At 41.8% G+C, this 24,302-nt stretch overlaps 1 protein-coding gene across 11 annotated transcripts in view; it reads left to right on the forward strand.

The window, feature by feature from the left end:
* The window catches only part of tenm4 (teneurin transmembrane protein 4), a 223,760-nt gene extending 200,470 nt beyond the window's left edge, over positions 1-23,290 (forward strand). For all 11 annotated transcript variants that reach the window (XM_074680342.1, XM_074680343.1, XM_074680346.1 and 8 more), the window contains 6 exons: positions 234-406; positions 5,142-5,377; positions 10,010-10,306; positions 12,249-13,863; positions 15,685-15,827; positions 20,388-23,290. In XM_074680342.1, the coding sequence (XP_074536443.1) occupies positions 234-406; positions 5,142-5,377; positions 10,010-10,306; positions 12,249-13,863; positions 15,685-15,827; positions 20,388-21,146 (3,223 nt within the window). In that variant the 3' untranslated portion in view covers positions 21,147-23,290. The remainder of the gene's footprint in view (positions 1-233; positions 407-5,141; positions 5,378-10,009; positions 10,307-12,248; positions 13,864-15,684; positions 15,828-20,387) is intronic.
* The last annotated feature ends 1,012 nt before the right edge of the window (positions 23,291-24,302 follow it).

Genomic DNA, 24,302 nt, shown 5'->3' on the forward strand with positions numbered 1-24,302 from the left:
ATCCGAGATAGCAGCTCATAATCACAGGGTATCCAGAATAACCCTCAGTCTCATTAGTTACATTTTTACTGACTTGCATTTATGATTCAGATGATTTTTTTATGGAATAACAAACCTGCGTTTTTGTTCCACAGCCCTGTTTATGATTCTGCCATAGCTCCTGTTTATACACACTTTCAGATGACATGCCCCTGGTTGCCTTCTTTGGCTCACATCATTGTAATTTCTCGTAGATATGACAGTTACGGGCGTCTGACTAACATCACTTACCCCACGGGCCGAGTGAGCAGCTACCGTACAGATGCCGACAGCTCTGTACGCATCCAAACAGAAGGCTCCAACAAAGAGGATATCACCGTCACCACCAACCTGTCAGCCTCTGGCACCTTCTACACTCTCATGCAGGGTGAGTTTCTTTTAATGTCGATCACAAGCAGAGCGTGCATTTTTTAAGGTATTATGTGACAATGAAAGTTCAGAAGGCTTAACGACATGACCTTTTAGCTTCTGGTTTTTACCTTTGGTACAAAGTTACAACCAGGGGAAGTAAATACTATCAAAAAGTTGTTGTTTTGCATGCTTTTGCTGTTATGTTTAGATCTTTAATAGATGTGTCCAAACATTCAGAGATTCATATTTTAACACATACTCGATATATCGCGGGTTGTTGTATTTAAGATGTATAAAATGACTATATCACAACCATCAAGTACAAAAAGTCACATAATAATTTTGCTTCTTTCACCATCTGCTGCTCTGGTGGTGCTCCTCTCACAGCGACCACACTCCTCCGCCCACCCAGAAAAAATTTCCTGCACATGCGTGTCGCTTGCATGTCTCATTAGTCACGGGTTGTGGGTTCTTAGATTTTTTTTTCTGAAGTGTAGTTGCTTTTTGGACTTGCTTTGCTGCCTGTATGATACCTGCCTTTATTCTCCCAGCTCTTCACAACGACAAACAAATGCGACATGTTCTTAAGTTTCACTTTCATTTCTCTCCGCACACACTTGAATCCAATAAAATACAACCAAACCCCTGCCTTGAAGATAGAAGTCACTAGGGTCCTTGTAGTATTACCAACTGTATCCAGGTAGCTGTTTTTTGGAAATGAAAGTAATATTAAGTCATCTCCAACTTAAGTTCATGTTATTTTCAAAGTGTAATATAACATAATATAATATAAATAGCCAGTAGAATAGATCTGAATGAATTATTTTACTTGAACTGAAAATATATGTTTGGTGCAGGGTCTCTTTGACTCATAATACTGGTGTCCTTTTATGCAGCAAAGGGTTGGATTTAACATGTACAGAGGAGAAATCAGAATATAGAGATATATATGGCGTATTGTGATAAAGCTAAAAAATATTGGCACATTAGTTTTTGGCCATATCGTGCAGCCCAACTCCATAGATTTATTTTTGGTCTCACAATTTGGACATTGTGTTGAGGGAACTCCTCACAGGATGCTCAAAGATGAACAGCCCTAAGTGGTGAGACACAGAGGATAGTTGAGTTTGTCAAACTTTGTTTCCAACGACTTTATGTCTGGAAAAATATAAAACGACTTCTTAAGATTTCATCTAAACTCACTGCTCTGCTTTTTCTTTGAGTCAATGAGAAACCATCTTCCGATAAGCTATCCCATCAATGAAGATCTCTATGCACTTATCAATTACAGCGCTTACTCACAGCAGCGGGCTATTGTTACTCCTCTTTGTTTCAATAAAATGTGCTGCACAGCTTTCATTTACCAGAATGGAAAAATATATTGACTTCCTGTCACAAAACACAATTTATAAAGCACAGTGCTGGTGGCTTTACGAGGTAGATTTAGGAAATGTAATTAGAGGGATGCAGGCGGAGGGCGGAGCGATGTTGTGGCTTAGTCTCCCTCATTTGTCTCCTATATTTAAGTATTCTGATAACGTCTTTTGTGCCTCCGCCATTGATTACTCGTGGATGGCTTTAAACTTTCTGGACCAACTTGGAGTTTTAAGAGACTGCACCACCCACATCTCCTCCCCCTCTGACAGATTTGTTCAGATTCAAATGTGTCCTCCACCCTCTGGCCTAACTCACTCTCTGCAAAGCTCTGCCTGAAACACAAGACGACAATCTCTGGTTTCTGTTGCCGTTACTCACCGGACTGGTCACCTCCACACTCTGACCTTGTCTTAGACATCTGCCTGTGAGAAGAGTGGCGCCAGGAATTCTCTTGTTAATTAATTCACTATTGTCTGCTTTGTAAGCTGCTAACTGGGTGATCACATAACACATGAATGCACCGCCGTCAGGAATCCTTTGATCTGGTTATGTGTTTTCCCTCCTGTGGGTGAGCTTCGACAGACCTCGGGGTTGTTAATTGGTTGAATTGGATTACTGGAAGAGGGGTAAAAGTTTCATTTTAGCTGTTTTCAAAACTACAGTTGCAAGCAGTAAGTATTTAAAAGTAATAAACTCAGATCATATTTATATCAGCGGTGAACTGAGGTGGAAAAAATGTGAAAAATAATCTGAAAGGATGGAAATATGATACACTCAGTCCATTTCTCCCTGTAAGCCTCTATCTAAGAGTTACATGTTGATTCAAAAGAGAATCAAAAGCAGGATATTTTACTTTAAGAAATATTATATAGGTATGCAAATGCACTAAATCTCATGCTTGGCAAGACTTTGGTTGAAGTGCTGTATTTGCTATTTTGTAACCCTGAAGCAGGAAGCACACTTCACAGGAGGGGACACTATATGTTGGAGAAAGTGCGGTTTTAGGAAGCCAACTACTGGCACATTTTTTGGGAATGCCCAAAATCATTTGGGGCAGAATTTCATACAACATTAAAATCCATTATTGAAATAGACATTCCTCAATGGTTTTCTATTTTATTGTTAAGAAATGTTGATTCCCAAATAAAAAATAGAGATAAATACCTTTTTTGGCATGTTGAAATAGCTCTTACTAGACAGTGGTTGCTTCCCGAAACCCCTACAATACGGGACTGGATTAAAATTGTAAGTGGTATTTATGCCATGGATAGGGTTACTTTTTGTTTACATCTGCCAAAAGATGGTTTTGTTCAACTGTGGAGTAACTGGGTAAAATATGCCAAATCCACACAGACATATTTTGTGGAGGTGACAATCTAAAGCCGCGTTTCCACCAAGCAGATCGGTTTGGTTCGTCTCAGTACAGCACGCATTTTGTGGCATTTCCACTGACTTATCTCAGGACAGATCCCCAAATAACTGAGACGAACTGTTTCACTTTTTGGGACCCTTTCGTAGGGGGGCCAAACTGAACCAATCCGCTCTCATAAGGTGGAGCAACACACTGCAGACCGTTAATTTGCCAAAAGAATCGTCACTTCCCCAGCGACGGCGGCTGCATTTCTCCTGGTGGCACACAGACTTCTCTGAAACAAAAGCTTGATTGCACTTTGTATCAAAGAGCTACAATCACAGAGAGGACAAAATGCTGGTTGTCTTCCATCTATGCTCTTTGTTTACTGTGTTGCATTTTTCTTCTTCGTTGGATTTATTAGCAGGGTAAACTGTGTCGCGCTGCTACTGCGTCACGCTATTTAACAGCGTCCGGCTTACATGCATCCGGCTTACATGCCACCTACCACGAGAGGGCACAGTTTGCTGTGGAAACGCAAACGGGATTTGGCTTAACTGTACCAAACCATGCCAAACCGCACTGAACTGAACCAGACTGCTTGGTGGAAACGCTGCTTAAGGAATTTGTGGCCCTATATAACCTGAATTAGCCGTTGTGTGATTGTGGTTTTGTTATACTCTTCTCCCTCTTGAGACTATTTTATGCTGCATACTTGGTTGGTTCTGTACACTTTGTCCCCCCCATATTCCACTTAGTTCCTTATACTTAAATAAAAAAAGAAAGACTGAATGACAGAGGTAACCCTATTACCTTTCTGTGTTTTTGTCCTGATGTGTACTCTCCAGAATGAAAAATAAAGACTTTTGAAAAAAAAAATATATATATATATTATTCAGCTGTATTTACAAACTGCTTTCAAGAACCTCCCCACCTGAAAATGTCGAGTCTTAGTTTGATGGACAGCTGCATTCTTCCATCATATGTCTTGTTTTAAGCAGACCACAGCCTTCTTAAAGGTCAGGCCACAATAGATACATCCCCTGCTGAACTGTATGCATGCATTAGCCTTAACTCTGCAGTTCAGCAATATTTCCATCTTCATCTGGTCTCAGAGGTCTTTCTCGGGTTGGGTGCATCCCACAGACCTTTGGTCAACCCCTGGAGTGTCTGCATGATGGAGAGAGGTAGGGGCCAGCGCAAGGTCAGCCCTGCCTCCTCTGCCTGTTTCTGATGTTTCAGCAACACAACAAATCCTGTGGTGCTGTGTGCAAAAAATAACTTAAAGGAGCTTAACATCTTCCTGTGGTTGTTTCTGTTCCATGAGAAAACAAAGATATCATCACAGCTTTTTTACATGACACATGCACATGAGGAAATTATAGTGTTTTATTTTTTCTCTCTTAAATGAGTCAACTAATTGTTGTTGTGTTTTACAAGCCATTGATTTCTTCACTTCTTAATATTCATCCTTGCTCCGTCCGCCTGCTGGCAGGAGGCAAGAAGAAGTGTTCTCTGATGAATGTACATAAGAAGCGCTGTGGAAGCATTAGTCATTGGTCTGGAGCTGGAACACTGGCTGTCGACACCTAGGGACAGTAACAGACAGGCTTAGATTTATCCCTTATGAGTGTGTGTGTTTGGTGTGAGCGCATGTGTGTCTGTGTGTGTTCACCCTGCTTTCTCTGTGGCCACAGGCAAGCCAGCAGCTTTGATAGTTTTCATTCCCCCATATCCTGGAGGCTGCTGCAACAGCTGTAAAACTTTACTTTACTGGCGCTGTGAAGCCCCTCACTATTGATCTTTGTTGTCACAGACCCAACATTATCGCAGGGGTTCAGTTAAATACTGCTGCTAAAGGCTTTCTTTTTGCTGAGCAGCCTTTTTGGGTCATTATTTTTTTGTCTCACAGAGATGAATATTAGATTTACTCCTCTTGCGGCAGCTCAAGATACTCTGATTGTTATTCTTCTTCAAATTCTAATCATAATTGTTTCCTCCGGTGCACCCTTTTCATCCTCAGATCAAGTTCGAAACAGCTATTTCATTGGTCTGGATGGCTCACTGCGGCTGGTGTTGGCCAATGGCATGGAGGTGTCCCTGCACACCGAGCCCCACCTGCTGGCTGGCACAACCAACCCCACAGTCAGCAAGAGAAACGTGACCCTGGCTATCGACAACGGCCTCAACCTGGTGGAGTGGAGGCAGAGGAAGGAGCAGGCTCGTGGCCAGGTCACTGTGTATGGACGCAGATTAAGGGTGAGTATGCACGATTAAAAAAGACCACAAGGTGACTGCTAAGGATTACTCTGTCTTCCTCAAGGTAGTATTTAACTCCAGCCTCCATATCAGACCCCTTCAGTTGAAGCCTAGGTGTATGTTAGCACTTAGCTTTGTTTTACACTAGATCAGGGGTCTGCAACCTACGGCTCTATAAACCACTTTGCAGTGGCACTCTGAAGCTTTAAAAAATATTATTGAAATTGATTTTTTTTTTTTTTTTTTTTACAGAGGGTATTAATGATTAATGACATTGACACTAAATAAAGTCATGATTTAACATTTTGTAGAACAAACTATGCATCACATGTAGGGATGGGTACCTGACATTTGGAATGATAAGGTACTGATGCCCGATACCTGGCAATCGGTATCGGTATTCAACAGTACCAATTTTCAGTACTTTTGTGTGTTTATGTGATTTTAAATATTAATATATTTAATAATAAAATCTCAAAGTTTTTCAATTTAATATATTTAATTCTCAATAGATAAGTTTGCAATGCTGTGTTTATGTCCAGCATGGAAAATCGCCTACTCTTCCACTCCCTCGCAGTCACAAGGATGAGTTGAGGTACCAAAACATGGTTCTGTTTAATTTTTGGAATCAGAATCAGACTAAATCGCTAAGTATCTCAAGAATACAAGGAATTTGACTCCGGTTTAAACACACTCTTTCTGTACAGTTATTGTAAATACACACTAGATACAGAAAATAGAAAAAATAGAGCTCAAATAGAAAGACAAAATAAATAAATAAATGATAATGCACTTTTTACAAAGAGGAATAAAAATATGTACACATTTAAGTTAAAATAAAATAAAAAATAAATACAAATCGTGGACTGAAAGGATGTTATGTTTGCATGAATTTGGTTGGTACTACAGATGGAATTTGGTCGGTACCTATAAAAGTACTGAATTCAGTACCCATCTCTAATCACATCTTGCAATAAAGCCTGCTACCTCTCTACTTTACCTCCTATGACATCAACAGCCCACCAACTTTCTTTGCACTTGTGGCTCACCTCAAGTTTCAGACCCCTGATAAGAAAACTGTTGAGAAGAAAACTAAATCAAGAAAAAGACAAATCTGGACCGAAATAGAGATTATAATTCTGTGTGGATAGGTTAATTTAACTGCTTAGTATGTGGAAAGAAATTAGCAATCAACAAAAAATTAGTTCAGCAACATTATCAATATGTGTTATCAGACTCAAATATTCTTTTTGTAGTTCTATATTTTTTTAATTCAAAAAACGTGTTGATAATTGCTCAATATACACTGGGTGTACAATTTTCTACACCATATCGTCTTTATTGCGACGGGTAAGTGGATTTAGAAGGACTCTAATCGAGGTGAGATGAGGCAAAGTGGGTCCTTTGATGGTAAAAGTTGCACACCCCTGCACTAGACACACCATTAAAGACTTGTAGAATACTTTGTGTCATATACATTTTGATACTATCCTCTCTCTTTTACACCATATCCTGTTACACTTTAATGACTTTCCTGAGTTAAAAAAAATGCTGCCTTACAGCTGGAAGAGTCTGTGCAGTGTTTAAAGATTAATATGCCTATAGCTACACGGATATGTTTCATGGTGCACATATGTTATTTTCTCACTTTCATTAGAAGCTGCAGGCCTTAGGCTATGCAAACCATCGATTTTAGGTTTGAATACATTATAAGTACACTAAATATCCAATGTATTCAGCCCCATGTCTGGCAAAGTATATGATTTTGATGAGAAAAGTCTCCAGATAAAATCTACATTCAGAGGGAAATGCGAGTCAGTAATTGGCCTCAGCAGGCTAATCTCTCAAAGATGACCCAGTTACCCGCAGAATATCAACAGGTCTGTTATATAATGAAAGACTTCTTGTTAGATAAGAAAGCTCAGAGGATGACCGGCTGGATTTATTGTTCATACAAAAGGCACCTTCAAGACATACATCCTGACTGATCGGCTTGAATTGTCCTCTTGGCTTCGTAAGGCAAATAACAACTTTGGTTAAGTTGTCTTCCTCATTGTCTGGGAGGCGACACTGCTAATGGGGAGGTGCCACTTTGTCTGTCATTGGTTGTTCATTTAATGGCCCTGTCGTCCCTCTGGGAGCAGAAGCTTCTAATGTATGTTTCAGACAATGGCCCCAGGGGTGAGTTAGGAAATGGGAGCAGCCTAATGGCAAGAACAGAGGGGATGGACTGAGCTGGAATCATTGAGCGACCTTGAGCAGCATGTCAAGTGATATTACGTGGGTGGCTGCATGAGTGTGTGGCTGTGGACAGGAGGGTGGGGGGCTCGAATACAGAACAGAGGAATGCATGAGAAACGGAGCAGGAGGAACAGTTGTGAGGTTCTGACTCCACATGGCTTTCAGGTGATGGGGAGGAATAAAAACAGGAAAAGGAGAAAGGTTTCAGCTTTTTATGGCTGTGTTTTGAGTTTGTTAATCACGCTGTAGAGCTACACATGCATGTGTCACTGTATTGTGCTTAAAGGCCTGAGGCTGAACAGGTCACTGATGGTCCTTAGTTTACCCCGTCCAGCCGTGACGCGGGCTTCTCAGCTTGCTCCTCCCAGCTGTCTACAGTGCTCATGGTGTATGTCATCTGAGCACAGTGACCGCTCCCCATCATACCCTTGAGGAGTTGTAAAGCTTCACCCTCTTCACTATGAAATTAAAACTGCTGATATTTCTACATTTGTATTTCAGTCTCCTCAAAATGTCCCACAATGTAAAACTGTTAGTTCAAGAGAGAAACAAGTCTGAAGCAAATAAATAGTTATAATCGGTTTTTCTTTGACTGAAATGAGAGATCAAAGAAAGAAATGTTGTAAAGAAAACAGAGTAAATGTTGAATTAATCATGAGACCACTAAAAGGCGTTCTCACTTGTGAAATGACAGATTGAGATTGTCATTTGATGCAAAAGTCATTGATATTGATTGAGAGATCAGATGTTGCCGTGATGTTTTATCATGAAGTCAGTTTCATATTCAACAGTGTAGATCTAATGCTCTGTGATAGACTCCGTTTCTACACATCTACATTCTTTGAGAATTTCCTTTTGGAGGAAATGTCCAATTTCAAATGATTCCTCTTGAGTGAGTTTCCATTCTCATGGGATCGCGGGATGTCTGCTGTAAGAGGTTTTTTCCACCCTGTTGAGTCTTCTGCCAACCAGATTGTTGTGTGGGGGAGCTCCTCTCTTTCTTCTACCTTATTCCCTGATAAAAGCAAAGTCAATACTGTCTGTGTGGACATACTGCAGGCCTGTTCTGCTGAATGAGTTTGAAGCACTGTAATGTCACAGATATTGCTGAAGCAGGAGAGGTTTCAATCTCAAAGAGAGCGTGAAGAAAACCGGTGGATGTAATTTTGGTTTTGTTGCTCATAAATGCGAGTAAAAGTAAAGAGAAGCTAACTAATGTGAACCCCCTCTTCTTATTCCTCCATCCACTGGATGCCCCCTCTTCCCCTCTACCCCCCATAATCCTCTCAATTAAGCATCAGTGACATTAAAGGCCTCTGGTGTAATTGTCCCTTCACAGATGAGAGACCTAAGCATGCTTCTCTCAATGTGAGATTGAAAAAGTGCGGCTTGTCAGCAGGCCCCCTGCGACCTGCTCCGTGGCATGTGTCTGGAAAGAAGCCAGGAGCATCTTTCTGAGCTCTAATGTTTTAAAGCCCTGCCAAGCATTTTATCAAACCAAACAGAGGCACATCTGACCAGAGCTGTTTTTATTTTAATAAAGAAAATGCTAATACCGTAACACCAGAAGGGTGGTTGTTGTAAATGTCAGATACTTCTACGACCACCATCTTCCACAGGGCGTTTGAAGTGGTTGTTTGTTTTGAAGACACGCTCCGACCCTCACCCGAAGGATCCCCTCCACCTGATTTGATTTCTTTCCCTCTTTTGCTTTCGCTTACAAAGGCCTGAAAAACGCAGCCTTCCTGTAGAGCTGTGGGTTGATCTTTTTGGCTGCGGCGCAGGAGCTGCCTCCTATATAAAGCCTGGCAGCAGTTCGACTTTGCTGACCTGAACATGGCCCAAAGGATTACACTCTTCAGAGCAGTGTCTTTCTGCTCTGATCACAGTGAAGCCAAGGGTCACTTTGTGCAGCCTCATGCATTCAAAGGAGGCGAAAATGTGAAGTGTCATTTAAACAACGTTCTGAGTCACACGGGAGAAAAATTGATTTTCTCTCCTCTTTTCCAATTTACGGAAATAGCTAAATAAAATGAGAGTCATCTGCGCCTGGTAATTCTTTTCAGTAAGCAGTGAAAATGAATTTAATGATCAATGTGGCTCTAATGTTTCTTGCATGAATAGGCATACTCCCACTAAGACTGCAGAATTTTTACACAAACAAAGAAATATGGTAATTCTTATAATTTCATCACTTCAGTGGCTCCTGCAGTCCAGAGATACAGTGCCTCTCTTGTAATTAAAAGCTATGAAAAGATGAATATAAAATAATCACCGTGTGATTAAAGCTCTCCTCATAAGAGTTCCATCTCAGAGGAGCAGTGCACCCACTCACCTCAATCTTATTCAGAAAATTCATATTAATTTTTCTCTTCCTCCTCTCTCCTATAGGTTCATAACAGGAACTTGTTGTCATTGGACTTTGATCGAATTACCAGGACAGAGAAGGTCTATGATGACCACAGGAAGTTCACGCTACGAATCCACTATGACCACGCTGGGCGTCCTACGCTGTGGGCGCCAAGCAATCGTCTAAATGGGGTCAATGTCACCTATTCTTCTGGAGGGCATGTGGCAGGGATCCAAAGAGGAACAATGTCTGTTCGCATGGAGTACGACCAGAACGGCAGAATCACCTCCCAGATTTTTGCTGATGGTAAATCCTGGAGCTACACTTATCTTGAGAAGGTAAGAACTGAAGTGTGATGAGGTGGGCTAATGGGATATTAAAAAAGAAAGTGGTCGGGACATGTCGTACAGAGAAGTGACGGTATGTTTTCGTAGGAACTTTTGACAGGAGATTTTCCACTGAAGTTTAAAGTGAACTTGTAAAGCTGCAGCAGTGTTTGTGCAGCTTTATCAGACTCCAGCACTGATATCAGCAGAAATGTAATTAAAACCTGTCTGGTGCTCTGCAGACTTTATACTTTGTTACCACAGTCTGACAGCAAAGCTCAACCTGAAATAGCTCTGATGAGAAGAACAGAGTGAAATGTCACTTTCTACTCACTAATTGAAATCAAGATCGTTGAACAGAATGTGAAGAGCAGTGATTCTCCATCTTAGGCATTTAATATGAAAATGGCAGCCAGTCACCTTGTTAATAGTCTGTAGTCTTCGTCAGCAACCTCTAAATGCTGAGATGCTGGCAGCTGGTTGTGACAGCCTTAGAAGTGATTTAAAGATCTCATTTATGAGAGAAAGAAAGACGCAGATAGAAACTTTTGATTCGCAGAATTGTGAGAAATTCGGTTCCATCGAACTATTTGCATCAAAAGATTCGACGAAAAAGAGGCGAGATGCATCCTTTCTTTTTTTTCGAAGAAATCTTTTAAGGATATCTTAATGCCAGAGGAAGCTCAAAAAATCCATTTTGAAAATGGATATTAGATGAGAGCTGCATGCTTTTGGCATTTCGCAGTGTGCTTTTCATTACCAACCTACAGTCGGTAACAGTACACAGCATGCAGGGAATGTAAGGAAACAGAAGCAGCTTTTATGTTTCTTATTATTTGCATCTTAAAGTTAATCAGTAGAAGTTATATTGCAAGATTTTCAGTTTATTCATATCATGTTTAAAGGGGCTGTGAGGAGTTTGAAAGTGATCTTGAAAAAGTCTCCCTTTGAGATACATGCCTGATCGTAATCCACACTTTAAAATGAGATTATCAGCACCAATATTACAGGTTATTTTAAATTGCTACTTCTTAGCTTCCAGGTCGGGTTGTCCAGGCCAGATTGATTAACGGCACGTCTGTGGTCTCTATGACAACACCACGCCAGCTGACAAAGTTTAGTTGTGAGAAGAGATAAAACACAAAGATCTGTGTTTTTCCCTGCTAAAAGGAGCCTAACTGTCAGAGCTACAGACTAATTAGCCTTTAGCTCAGGCTGTATCACTCTATAACACAAGGACTAAAATTTTTGCGATAATGTCCATCCCAACCCACAGTCAGCAGTTATTCTGCAGTAGTCTGTTCAAACTTGACAGTCTATCAATAAAATGAAGAGCAAGGTTACGTTAGCTCCGATTGGTAGATGACTGGCAGGACATAGCTAACCACGATTTTCTAACATTACACATTACAGACATGTCTCAGAGCACCCCACTGCCAGCTGCGCTAAATATAAACAGCGACTAAACTACTTAAAAACTGACAGTTTTTACTTGTTGTCATATTAGCATATAGATACGTCAAAGCACCAGGCTAACATATAGCCAGCTGCTACAACGTTTGCTTGATGTCACGTTTCAAACCGTAGCACTATGTAACTGTACTGATAAATACCTTACCTCAGTGCGTTGTATCCAGTAAAAAGTTGTCTTGAACAAAGAAAATTTGTTTTGATCTGATCTGCATTTAAATCCCAAACAAACACACACCTTGCTAAAAGTGATTTATGATAGTGTGCGAAGACTCTGGGCCACAAGGTGGCGAGGGAGTGCAATCAAAACAGATCCTCCTCATAGCATCTTTAAATGTAAGACTTCCTTTTATTGTAACAGTATGTTGATGCAAAATGCAAAAAAGTCAAAAATATTTCCTTTAAAGTGACGTTTCTAAGCAGTAAAATAATCTCACTTCCTTTGTATAACTCAATCCTCTGACTGTTTCCTGTTCTTTTACAGTCCATGGTGCTCCTACTCTACAGCCAGAGGCAGTACATCTTTGAATTCGACAAAAATGACCGACTTTCCTCTGTGACCATGCCCAATGTGGCCCGTCAGACACTGGAGACCTCCCGCTCCATTGGCTACTACAGGAACACCTACCGCCCCCCTGAAGGTAACGCCTCAGTGCTCCAGGACTACAGCGAGGAAGGCCAGCTGCTGCAGACCACCTACCTGGGCACAGGCCGCAGGGTCATCTACAAATACGGCAAGCTTGCCAAGCTGCTGGAGATCCTCTACGACACCACACGCATTGGATTTTCCTATGACGAGGTGGCGGGCATGCTGAAGACGGTCAATCTGCAGAGTGAGGGCTTTACCTGCACTATCCGTTACCGCCAGATCGGCCCGCTGATCGACAGACAGATTTTCAGATTTAGCGAAGAGGGCATGGTCAACGCCAGATTCGACTATGTCTATGACAACAGTTTCAGAGTCACTAGCATGCAGGCGGTCATCAATGAAACACCGCTGCCGATCGACTTATATCGCTATGATGACGTGTCCGGCAAAACTGAGCAGTTTGGAAAATTTGGCGTCATCTATTATGACATAAATCAGATTATCACCACAGCAGTGATGACCCACACTAAACACTTTGACGCCTATGGGCGAGTGAAGGAGGTCCAGTATGAGATTTTCCGCTCACTCATGTACTGGATGATGGTGCAGTATGACAACATGGGTCGAGTGGTAGCCAAGGAGCTAAAGGTCGGGCCTTATGCCAACACCACACGCTACACATATGAGTACGATGTAGATGGACAGCTTCAGGTGGTCTCCATTAATGACAAGCGTCTGTGGAGGTATAGCTACGACCTGAATGGCAACTTGCACCTCCTCAGCCCCGGTAACAGCGGACGCCTCACGCCATTACGCTACGATATCAGAGACCACATCACTCGCCTGGGAGACGTGCAGTACAGGATGGATGAGGACGGCTTCCTCAAGCAGCGAGGGAACGACTACTTTGAGTACAACTCAGCAGGACTACTGGTGAAAGTGTACAACAAAGCCAGCGGCTGGAGCATCAAATACCGTTATGATGGTCTGGGCAGGAGGGTGTCCAGCAGAACCAGCACAGGCCACCACCTGCAGTTCTTTTATGCAGAGTTATCCAGCCCCACTCGGGTTACTCACATGTACAATCACTCCAGCTCTGAAATCACTTCCCTGTACTATGACCTGCAGGGACACCTGTTTGCCATGGAGCTGAGCAGCGGGGATGAGTTTTATGTGGCCTGTGATAACATAGGGACGCCTCTGGCTGTTTTCAGCGGCTCAGGCCTCATGATCAAGCAGATCCTCCACACAGCGTTCGGAGAGGTTTACCTCGACACCAACCCCAGCTTCCAGCTCATCATCGGCTACCAGGGAGGCCTGTACGAGCCTCTCAGCAGACTAGTCCACATGGGCAGACGGGACTACGATGTCCTCGCTGGCCGCTGGACGACCCCGAACCATGACATTTGGAAACGACTTAACAGCAAACACATGGAGCCGTTCAACCTGTACATGTTCAAGAACAACAACCCTCTCAGCAACAATGAGGAGATAAAGTGCTACATGACCGGTAAGTTCACAGCGCAGACCTGCAGAGTGTTTGATGGAGAGGAGAGGAGTGCCTTGAAGCTGTGTGTTTTAATTAGACAGCTGTGATGAAAGAAAGCATGAAGTGTCTCCTAAAAAATCAGGATGATTTAAAATGTCCAAGAAAGACGGTTTATCAGTAATAGCTGACAGATGTTGAGTGTTTTTTCTGCTAAAACTATTAGTATGCCTATAATGTCCTTATGCTGCGAGACGACCACATATCTTCAATTTAATCTCTATGTAAAACCGCTGTCACCTCCAGCTAAGCAAACAAAACTCATTTTGGGTTTTCACTTTAACCTGGTGCGTATTATTTCTGAAAAACGAGACTCAAATGAATTAAAATAGCCTGCCAAAATTAAATTGAAAAGCAGTGTGCTATGGAGGGTTTTAAGGGCTTCCTCACTGGGGCGCTGAGGTTGTTTCTCTGCTCCAGTGTGTTTGGGTGTTTGTGGATACACATGTGCTTGTGCATGTGCCCAGTGGCTATCGTTTGGAAGTGCTCAAAGGGAACAATGCTGTACAGCAAAGCCCCCTCTGTTGTGGAACACTCGGGTCCTTTCCAAGAAATATCCCATCGTTTTTTTGCTGCTTTGTGGTCGGGAGGAGGTAAATGCCAGTGAAAGCACCCCAGTGGAGAAGGAGAGCACAAAGAGTCCATAGAAGCCTTAGCTCCAGCCTGTAGTATCAGACTCTTTGGCTGGAAGAAAAACATGGTTGTAAAGGATAGTCTAAGAGGACTCTGTGGTTAAATCAATCACATTCTCAAATGGGAGATTTCATTTTCTGGGCTCATTTTGTTTTATATTTACTGGATCATCCTTAATTCATTCAGACATGGAGGATCCTGAGAGCAAACAATCACTTTCTGTTTCAGACGAAGTCTTTATTTTCATTTCTGTTTGTTAACAAAGCCATGACGCCACCTGCCAAACAGAGCGGTGTTCCCTCACCGTCCACCATTAGCGTCTGTCTGACATTTGAATGCTGAGCAGACTGGTAGGTATACTGTAGTGGCTCTGCTTCAATTGTGATTGATGGCTCTGACATTTTCATTCCTTTCACCAAATTATCAGGGTCCCCTTATTGTCCTCAAACAAATTCTTATTCAGAAAAGCTTTGTCAGGTGCTACAATGTGGCAGTGCCAATCAGTTAGTAACCAGCCCCCCAAGTGTCCCGGTAACAATCCTGCTGTCCATAACAAACTTGTGAAAGAGGAAAAAAACAAATGCTCCAGACTCTGCTTCCAGTCAGGAATGTAGCCTTCGCTAAGATATTCAGAATTAATGACAACTTATCACAGAGGATGGCAGCAGCACTTAACCACAGCGCTATATTATCACCACGATATGGATTTAAACCCCCGGACGCGTCACTCTCTTCTTGTTCAGCATCTTATTAGGAGAGTATGTATATTGCAGAAGAATACGCTGAGTCTCCGAAATGTTTTGCTGCTCTGATTTGACATAAAAATTACAGCTTATGATTACCAGCGCAGCACACACTCGCAGCTATAACTTGGTGTTTGTAAGACCCAGCTGTGTGTCATTAGTGAGGCTCCTGCAGGAGTGGACATGAATCATGCCACCATCTCGAGTGTTTATTACAGCTTGTCCACTTTCACAAACAAATCAAGTGCTCCGACCAATCGAGGAGTATTTCAGAGAGACGGCCACTTGACCACCAAATGTCAACAGTGACAAATTCAGTAAATCAAGTCTGTTTTTAAGGTTTGTTTGGAGCGATGAGTAACTGCATGTTAGAAATCACATTTTTAATGTTTTGACCTCTCCTCTGTAGATGTGAACAGCTGGTTGGTGACATTCGGCTTCCAGTTGTACAACGTCATTCCCGGCTACCGAAAACCGAAGACAGAATCCATGGAGCCGTCGTACGAGTTAGTCCGCACCCAAATCAAGACGCAAGAGTGGGACAGCACCAAGGTAAACCACCTCTCACCTTACAGCAGATCCTCCTCCTTACACCGCTGCCCACCGCCTTTCCAACCTCATTAGCAAATAGACATGCCCTGTGTAGCAAAGTTCCCAGAGGAGCTGCCAGTTATCAGGCCAAAACACGGCCCAGTGAGCCAGGTCCCTGCCCTGCGTCCCCATCTTGGGGAATGAGGTCAGGCTAAACAGCTCTTGTAATTGTGCTGCCATTAGGGAAATTCACTCTCCATTCCCTCCACCACTGGCCATTGATTTCATCTCACTCTTTCACCATCAGCCGAGGTCTGAGAAGTAGTAGACATGCTCTGATTCCAGCGTTTATCAGCCCTTTTAAGTTGCCTCCAACTCACCTGAATTATTGAAGAGGCCACTGTTGTCTTGGGTTTGGTTACAGCTATACTAGTAAATGGCACCCATCAGGGGGCCAGACTCATGTTGAGTGACACTCTGACTGACACGTAACACAGTGTGCTGCTGTTGTTGTAAACATTAGTAAGCCTAAAAGCTCAACGCAGGACAGAAAACAGGTTAAAAATCAGAGACCTCTGATCGGATCATTTTTTTTCACCATCAGGTTTGTTTATGAGAGCAGCTGGTGACTGATTTTAATGAGTTATAGCTCCAGTGTTCCATTATCGGAAATACTAATGAATCAACCCTGCTATTCTTTAGGTCATAAACAAATTCTAAAACCATAATTAAAGAAAACTCAGCTCTGTTTTTATCCAGAGTGGAAAGCTTTAACACGGCTACTGTCAAAGCCTCTGAGACTGACTCATGCATGCTGCTTGTTCCCAACACTTCATTTAAAACCACAGGTATCTCAGCAACAAAGGAGGGTAAATCCCCCTGATTATGCTGAAACCTAATTATTTTAGAGTAAATTTGATGGAAAGTTTTGTAGATAAAGTTTGGGGTAAAAATGCACTATTTACAACCTGAAGATTTAATTATGCAGAAATAATTAATCAGCCCAGATTTTACAATTTACTCAACTTTATGAAATGCCAACGAACCATCCATCAGCAGTTTTATTCACATATTTTAATCTTTTTTTTTCCTAAAGAGGCTTAAAAAATAAATCCTTGTATGAATTTTTGTTTTCCTTTTGGCATTTAAAGTGAGAATGAAACAATTACCATGCCATACCAAGAAGATTTCAGTTTGTTTCGATGTTCTACCAGCAGTTTTGTTTTATTTTTTTCATATATTTTTATCAAAGTGATACTCCAGGATGGAACAAGTTGGGTCCTATCACAAGGTTTAGGGCAGAAATTACCCCTACAGCAGTGTTTTTGTGCAGCAGAAGCCCAGAGCGCACACACCAAACACCCCCTCCCTGCTCCTCTGCCGGTTTCCTCGGCACTCAGACGGGGCCAATTTTTACGTGACCAAAAACACAAATAAACGGACTCCCACCGAAAAAATCTGATATCTGTCTGCATTCACGCTTTGTTTAGAGAAATTTCAGCGTGTTACTTTCACACAAAAACACCGCTAAATAAGACTCTAGTTCTCATCGTGTCCTTTCGTCCAGGCAGACTACCTGCATTTGTTTATATCTGGCACGCTGCGTGCGGACTGATACACTAAGCGGCGAGCGCCTCGTACCCAGCTGTGGCTCTGCAGCGGAGGTAGCACCGTTTTACGACACGATGAGAACTAGAGTCTTATTTAGCGGTGTTTTTGTGTGAAAGTAACGCGCTGAAAATTCTCTAAATAAAGCATGAATGCAGACTGATATCAGATTTTTTCGGTGGGAGTTCGTTTATTTGTGTTTTTTGTCAAGTAAAATAAGGCCCCGTCTGAGTGCAGAGGAAACCGGCAGAGGAGCAGGGAGGAGGTGTTTGATGCGAGCGCTCTGGGCTTCTGGTGTACAAAAACACTGCTGTGGGGGTAATTTCTGCCCTAAACCTTGTGATAGGACCCAACTTGTTCCATCCCGGAGTATCACTTTAAGGCAGGTTTACAATTTACAGTATTACTGAAATGTGGTCAACATGTTTTTTTTATTCCAAAAACATTTTTAAACAGTAAAAGCATAAAGTTTGTATTCTAAACAACCTTCCCAATCAAAAAACAGACCTCTAAGTTACAAATAAACATCCAATGGAAGAGTAGAAAGCTAAGAAAATAAATAGATAAATAAATTAAATTTAAATTTAATTTAATTAAATTTAATTTAATTTAATTTAATTTAATTTAATTAAAAAGGCATAGGAATAAATGTTATGTGCGTACAATATAGATACATAAAAAATAAATAAATAGTAAACAAAAACCCTGTAAAGAAGACAGAACTACACACACTGCTCAATTTAGGATACTGAAACAAACAGCCTCTACCAGCAGTTTTTCAAAAATCTGTTTTCTAGAAGAAAGATGAAAACTTGAATAGATAAGTCATGCATTTAAATTATTTTGAGTTTTAGTTTTAAAAAGGATCTCATATCGATCTTTAAAGACATGCTTTCAGGGGAAGTAAACACAAAGTAAGCTTCAAGTGTTTACTCCTGTTTGTTAGGGAGCTCTACTTTCAGCACACCTTTAAAGTATGTACTATAATCAATATGTAAGGAAAGGTTGAGATAATTAGTCTTTATCCTGTGCAATAATATTCTCAGCCTTCTTCCAACACGGTCCTTTGAGTTGGCAAATGCCGTGTTGATCCACGCTGCAGATGGCCAGAGCAGCCTAATTAAATGTAGAGTTCTTTGAGGCATGAACACAGTGTAGCTTTAAAACTACATGTGGTATTTCCTGTGCACCTGGCTTTTTATTTTATTCCATTCAGGACAGGAGGAAGCATGCCTGCTTTTCTATCTCTTCTCATTTAAGCCCCTATTTTGTGGAGCTGCTGAATTCGCGCTCGGATTGAAAAATGCTGTGAGGAGCCAGACAGATGAGGTTTGTGCTACACAAGGTTTGATCTCTCATTCCGGGTTGTGCTGGAGGCTGATTGCACCCCATGCTACGCGAATGATGCCTCTCTTGGAGAGTCCCAGGAGGCTGTTTGAGTGGAGTAGAGGACATTGCCCCTTAAACCCCTCCTCTCCTCTAACCCCCAACACCAACACTACCACTACCACCACCCCCTGGGACATCTGACCTGGTCACACTCTTGGCATGGTAAACAAACACAGAGTGGCATAGTGTGAAGTGTCCCCCCAGGCGATCTCTCCCAGGGGGGGCCCACAGCACACAGCTGCCCCCCTCCCTTCATATGTTTCCTCTTTATACAGGATCCAATGCAGTGTCATGTCAGAGTGTGGGCTGATCTGCTGGTCACTGCAGGCTGCTCCTCTCCTCTGCCCCGCCCACCCCTCCGCCTGAAGCCAGCCTCCATCGGGGGGCACAGAGGGATGGAATTAGAAACTGTCAGGAGAACTCTGGGTGTGATGGTTGACAAAAACTGCTGAGGACGCTCACAGGCTCTTATCTAAGGCGATGGGTAAAAAGCACAGTGTTGAGAGCCTTTTTGCTGCTGCTTAGGCGTGTTCACACAACTGTCTCTGTGCGTTGGCCGGCTTCCATTTCATATCACTCTCCCCACTTTAACATCTCTCTTCTTTCTGAGGAGCATTTCTTGTCAAGCCACATTAGGACAAAGAAGAAATTTGGCTGAAAGGAGAGTGGAGCCTATACAGAGCTGTGATCCCTGCAGGAGAAATATGGAGATGTATATAAATATTTATATATCCGAGCTAGTTATAAAGGAGTTCCTGTTTCATACTTGGTGCAGCGCAGCTGTCAGGAGACAGTAATTCTACCCTGTTTTCAAAATATCACACCTGTCACAAATGATCAGGGAGATCTGCATTCGCTGACAAAAACCTCTGCCCCTACCTGTGTGATGCATTCACAGCTTCAAAGAAACAGAGATCTGCTGCTTGCTATTAATAATGCATTATAAGACATTGCATCAGTTTAATAAGTAATTTACCAAGGAGGTTTTTATCAATTTAGGATTCAGGTTCAGAAGAATATTTCCCTTACCTCCTTTTAGCTTTCATTTTACACTTTTTATTTAATGTTTTTCCATTTCAGACGATCACAACAGCCATCCAGGATATAATTCATAAGCAGACTTTGGCATCAAGTGCTTCAGGAAGTCTGTTTTAAACATTTATTGCTAATATGTTTTTGTTTTCCTCACAGGGTTTCCAGCATGTGTTTAGGTCATTTCAGGTTCCAGGACATACACAAACATTCACAAAAAGAGATGAATCATCATAAACATACAGAAGAATAGCTGTGGTCATATCATGAGTTTTGATGTTTGAAGTGTCTATGAGGCAGTGTGAGTCTTAGTTTTGAAAAGAGAAAGCCTCTGAAAGCCAGAGAGAGCTCCTCAGTCCCTTCAGAGAGTGGAATAAAGATGACAAGCCAAGAAATTTTAAAAAATATCTAGAAAACATCTTCCAAGCAGTAATTGAGTGATATTGTGTAAATTTATTTCTTGTTCAGAGAACAAAACAGGAAATATATTTTTCTGCCTACATGGATGCTGCGGGGGCTGTGTGACTAAACAGTATCGTCTTTGTTTTGCAGTCTCTGCTGGGCGTTCAGTGTGAAGTTCAGAGGCAGCTCAAAGCCTTTGTGAAGTTGGAGCGTTTCGGACAGATCTACAGAGCCAAAAGTGCCGGATGTCCTCAGACAGAGGATGACAAGATCTTTGCCTCTGCCGGCTCCATCTTTGGAAAAGGGGTGAAATTTGCGATTCGAGACGGCCGCATCAGCACCGACATTGTGAGCTTGGCCAATGAAGACGGGCGCCGCATGGCTGCGGTTCTGAATGACGCTTTCTACCTTGAAGACCTTCACTTCACTATCGCTGGGATGGACACCCACTACTTTGTTAAACTGGGCTCAGTTGAAGGAGACCTGTCCCTCATTGGCATGACGGTGGGCCGGCGCACGCTAGAGACCGGCGTCAATGTGACAGTGTCTCAGATCAACACTGTTCTCAACGGTAGGACTAGGCGCATTACTGACATCCAGCTCCAGTACGGCGCTCTGTGTCTGAATACGCGCTACGGCAGCAGTGTGGACGAGGAGAAAGCTCGAGTACTGGAGCTGGCCCGTCAGAGAGCCGTCGCCCAGGCGTGGGCCCGGGAGCGCCAGAGACTGAGGGACGGAGAGGAGGGCTCGCGGACCTGGACTGAAGGAGAGAAGCAGCAGCTCCTGGGTTCAGGGAAGGTTCAGGGCTACGACGGATTTTACGTGGTTTCGGTCGACCAGTACCCTGAGCTGGCAGACAGTGTCAACAATATTCATTTTATGAGACAGAGCGAAATGGGCCGAAGGTGACATGAACACGAGGCTCTGGAGTGACGGACTCACGTGTAGGACATGGGACTACTTGCCAAAGACAGTTGTGTACATGACCACTTTCGTTTTCTTTGACTGTGCTCAACTTGGTTTTTAATATACTGTAAAAAAGAAAAAACATGGTTGCAATCAGTTGCACTGTATTAATGGAAGAGTGCCCTTCTCCTTTTGAAGATTCTTTAACAGTCTTTGCCCTCCAAGTGCGGCTGCTAGAGGATGAAAATTTGCGATGTCTGTGACTTATTTTTGTGACTCCATTTCCTGGTTCCTTTTGGTGATTCTGTTCAAAGGAATCCAAGAGGAGTATTGGTAATGCATTATGTTCACTGGCTCACTCTGTTGCCAGACTTGCAGATTGTTATTCACAAGCTTGCTCCATTCTGCCTTTTCTGCGCCTCAGCCAAGGAGATTCCTTCTCTTTTAATCACTTCTTTTTTATACTTGAAACCCTCATAGCCCTAGTCATCCATAAATAATGAGAGAGATTTCTGTTGGCGGTAGAGCCCTTCATCAAATCCCCAGCTGAACTTGTCAAAGCACCTTCATTTGTGTGATGTCTTGTAATTTTTTAAGAGGAGGATTGATACTCATCTGTGGTCTTAGCTTGGAAGGCGTCAGAGCACCCTGACCGTGCATGTCGATGGCCTTCTTTATGAACTACAAAATGCTTCACTGAGATGAAATTGTTTAGTCGACCCAACGAGAGGGTATGAGGTGACTTTTAATTTGTGTGTGATTTATTTTCTAACAAGATTTTTTTAAGAGAGAAGATGAAAACAGAACAAATTGTCCAGTGCTCCGTTTTATTTGACTGTGGTCAAACACCTCGATGATGAAAATATTCGAGCCAACCCTGTAAGAAAATACTGTGGAATTATTGTCTGTATTAAATAAGAAAAGGTATTTTACGGGAATGGTTTTGAACTACATTTTAGTTTTGTTTTATAAATAGCTATATGAATTAACAGTATAACAAATGTGAATTTAAAAAATGTGAACTATTGTCCCTTTTATTGTTAATTGTTGTACTTGAACAATACATAAGGGTGTTTCAACACATGGAATAAACTATGAAAGGTTGTTTAGTTCAATAAATTACTGTGTTTTTCATCAGACTGACGACAGTTTGCTGGTCACATTTGCATTTGGAAGGCAGTGTTTGTTTCTCATTGAGCTGAGGTCAGTATTCCTCACCGCAATGTTTGATCAAAAAAAGAGCCTGGATTAAATTATCTTCAGAGAATTCGACTGCAGAATGGTCAGAGAAAACAATGTCCACTGATGCATATTTCATTTACATAACGGCTGCTGACATATAGGCTTGGCATTGTGTTGTGAGTGAGATCAAAGATTTAAATTGCCTTTGGCCTCAGGGCTGCCCGCAGGTCAGCATCAAAAGTGCTTTCATTGTTCAGAATAGGGCTCCTCTTGGTCCCACGGCTGGCTGAAAAGCATCAGACCTGCAGGTGTACTCGTTCCTGTTTACAGACTAAAGGTCATCTTTACATGTCAACTTTGGATGTGCACATTTCAGCTCCCGTAGCTTTCCTCTGTGGAGGACGATTCGGCTCACTCACATGTCATTATGTGAAACAAACAAGAGGAATCGAGACCATCCTGTAAATTTATTTGACTTCTGAAACATTTCCAACTGTGCTACACCTCTTCACACGACTTGACTCATTTTCCTGTCGATCTTTGAACTTGTTTGTGTGTCCAGGGTTGGTGGGAGCATGACTGAGTGTCTCAATCTGTACAAACATTGAAGCAAACAGGACATAGCTATTTTTTTCTGCTGTTGGTTGATTCAGTGATGTTTGTTTCCAAAAAAAAATATGTATGTTCAACATTATATGAATGAAGGATAACTGCATTGTGGATTATTGCACTGAGAACTGTTGCTTCATAAGACTGTATCTTTTTCTAAAGTTTGGACTCATTTTGAGTTTTGGTTTGTTCTCAACACTGTGTTTTTAGCGCTTCTCTTTGACCGTGTAAATATAAAAACATCAAAGTAAGCTGTACATAAAATGCAAATGTAGATACCTCTTAGAGCTACATCAGTGACCCTGTGTAGTCTTAAGGTAGAAAAAAATAAAGGGAATATTTTGTGTTTATTTTAAGTCTTCTGGTATATTTACTGTTTATCCAAGGTTATTTAAATGTTTTCTGGGTTTTTTAGTGTAAGATATGTCATATCATCTCCAACAGGCACTCCATCCATCTATCCTGAAATACTGTTACAATTGAAAAGCATTTGTTTAACACAGTTAAACCAAATGGTAACCTCTGATCTAAAAATATAATGCCCATGCAGAAGTGCTTCCTTTGCTTTGGACAAAAGTGTCTGCTAAGTGAACTTGTAAGTGCTAAAAACTGCAGTTCTTGGAATTTCCACACACACAACAGGCCAAAAAAGCCATATATTACAGCAAATCAAACATGTTTACAGCCTGTTTTTAAAAAAGTCTGGGTATGAATAGCTACCCTTCTACTGGGGCAGGGTCTTGTTATGTTTAACCACTAAACCAACAAGTTTTGTGTATTTAAGGGAAAAGCTGCTTTGACTGACCATGTAGCTGTCTGCAACAACCAGAAATGTTATCACTGGTCGGTAATGTGACCAAAGTGCTGAGCCTAAAATGTATTTAAGAATACTACAAAAACATCCCAAAATCTAATAACTAACCCAAAATGTAACAAGTTGTTGAATTTTTTCCAAAAGTTATAATGTTTTGGGTGTTGTTACATTTTTTATGTTATTATTAGATTATGGGACCTTGTTGCATGCTGACTAAAGGCCTGTCTTTTTGTCTTAATCAGATTCAAACAAAGCTAGCTTGAGTTAAGCATTTTTTATATGCTCTCTGTCAACAATGGGCTTTAGAATGCTGTATAAGAAACAAATGGGTGATTTCACAGACACAATGTCCACATATCATCAAGTCTATAGGCCAAACACTGGATCACAGAGTCCGCAGGTAAAAATGTCTAATCTGTTTACAAGGGGTGGCTAACGCTAGCAGAGCTAGCATCCTCAGCTTTCCAGTGCATATCTGTGCTTGTCACACATTGCTTCAGCCAGGTGGTCATACAATAAATCCCTGTCTCCACTAAGTGGTTCAGTTCAGTTTG

This window comes from Halichoeres trimaculatus, unplaced genomic scaffold (genome assembly GCF_033239565.1).
Source record: "Halichoeres trimaculatus isolate MK-OKI-2021-1 unplaced genomic scaffold, fHalTri1.1 fHalTri1_scaffold_9, whole genome shotgun sequence".
In the NCBI taxonomy this organism is placed as follows: Eukaryota; Metazoa; Chordata; class Actinopteri; order Labriformes; family Labridae; genus Halichoeres; species Halichoeres trimaculatus.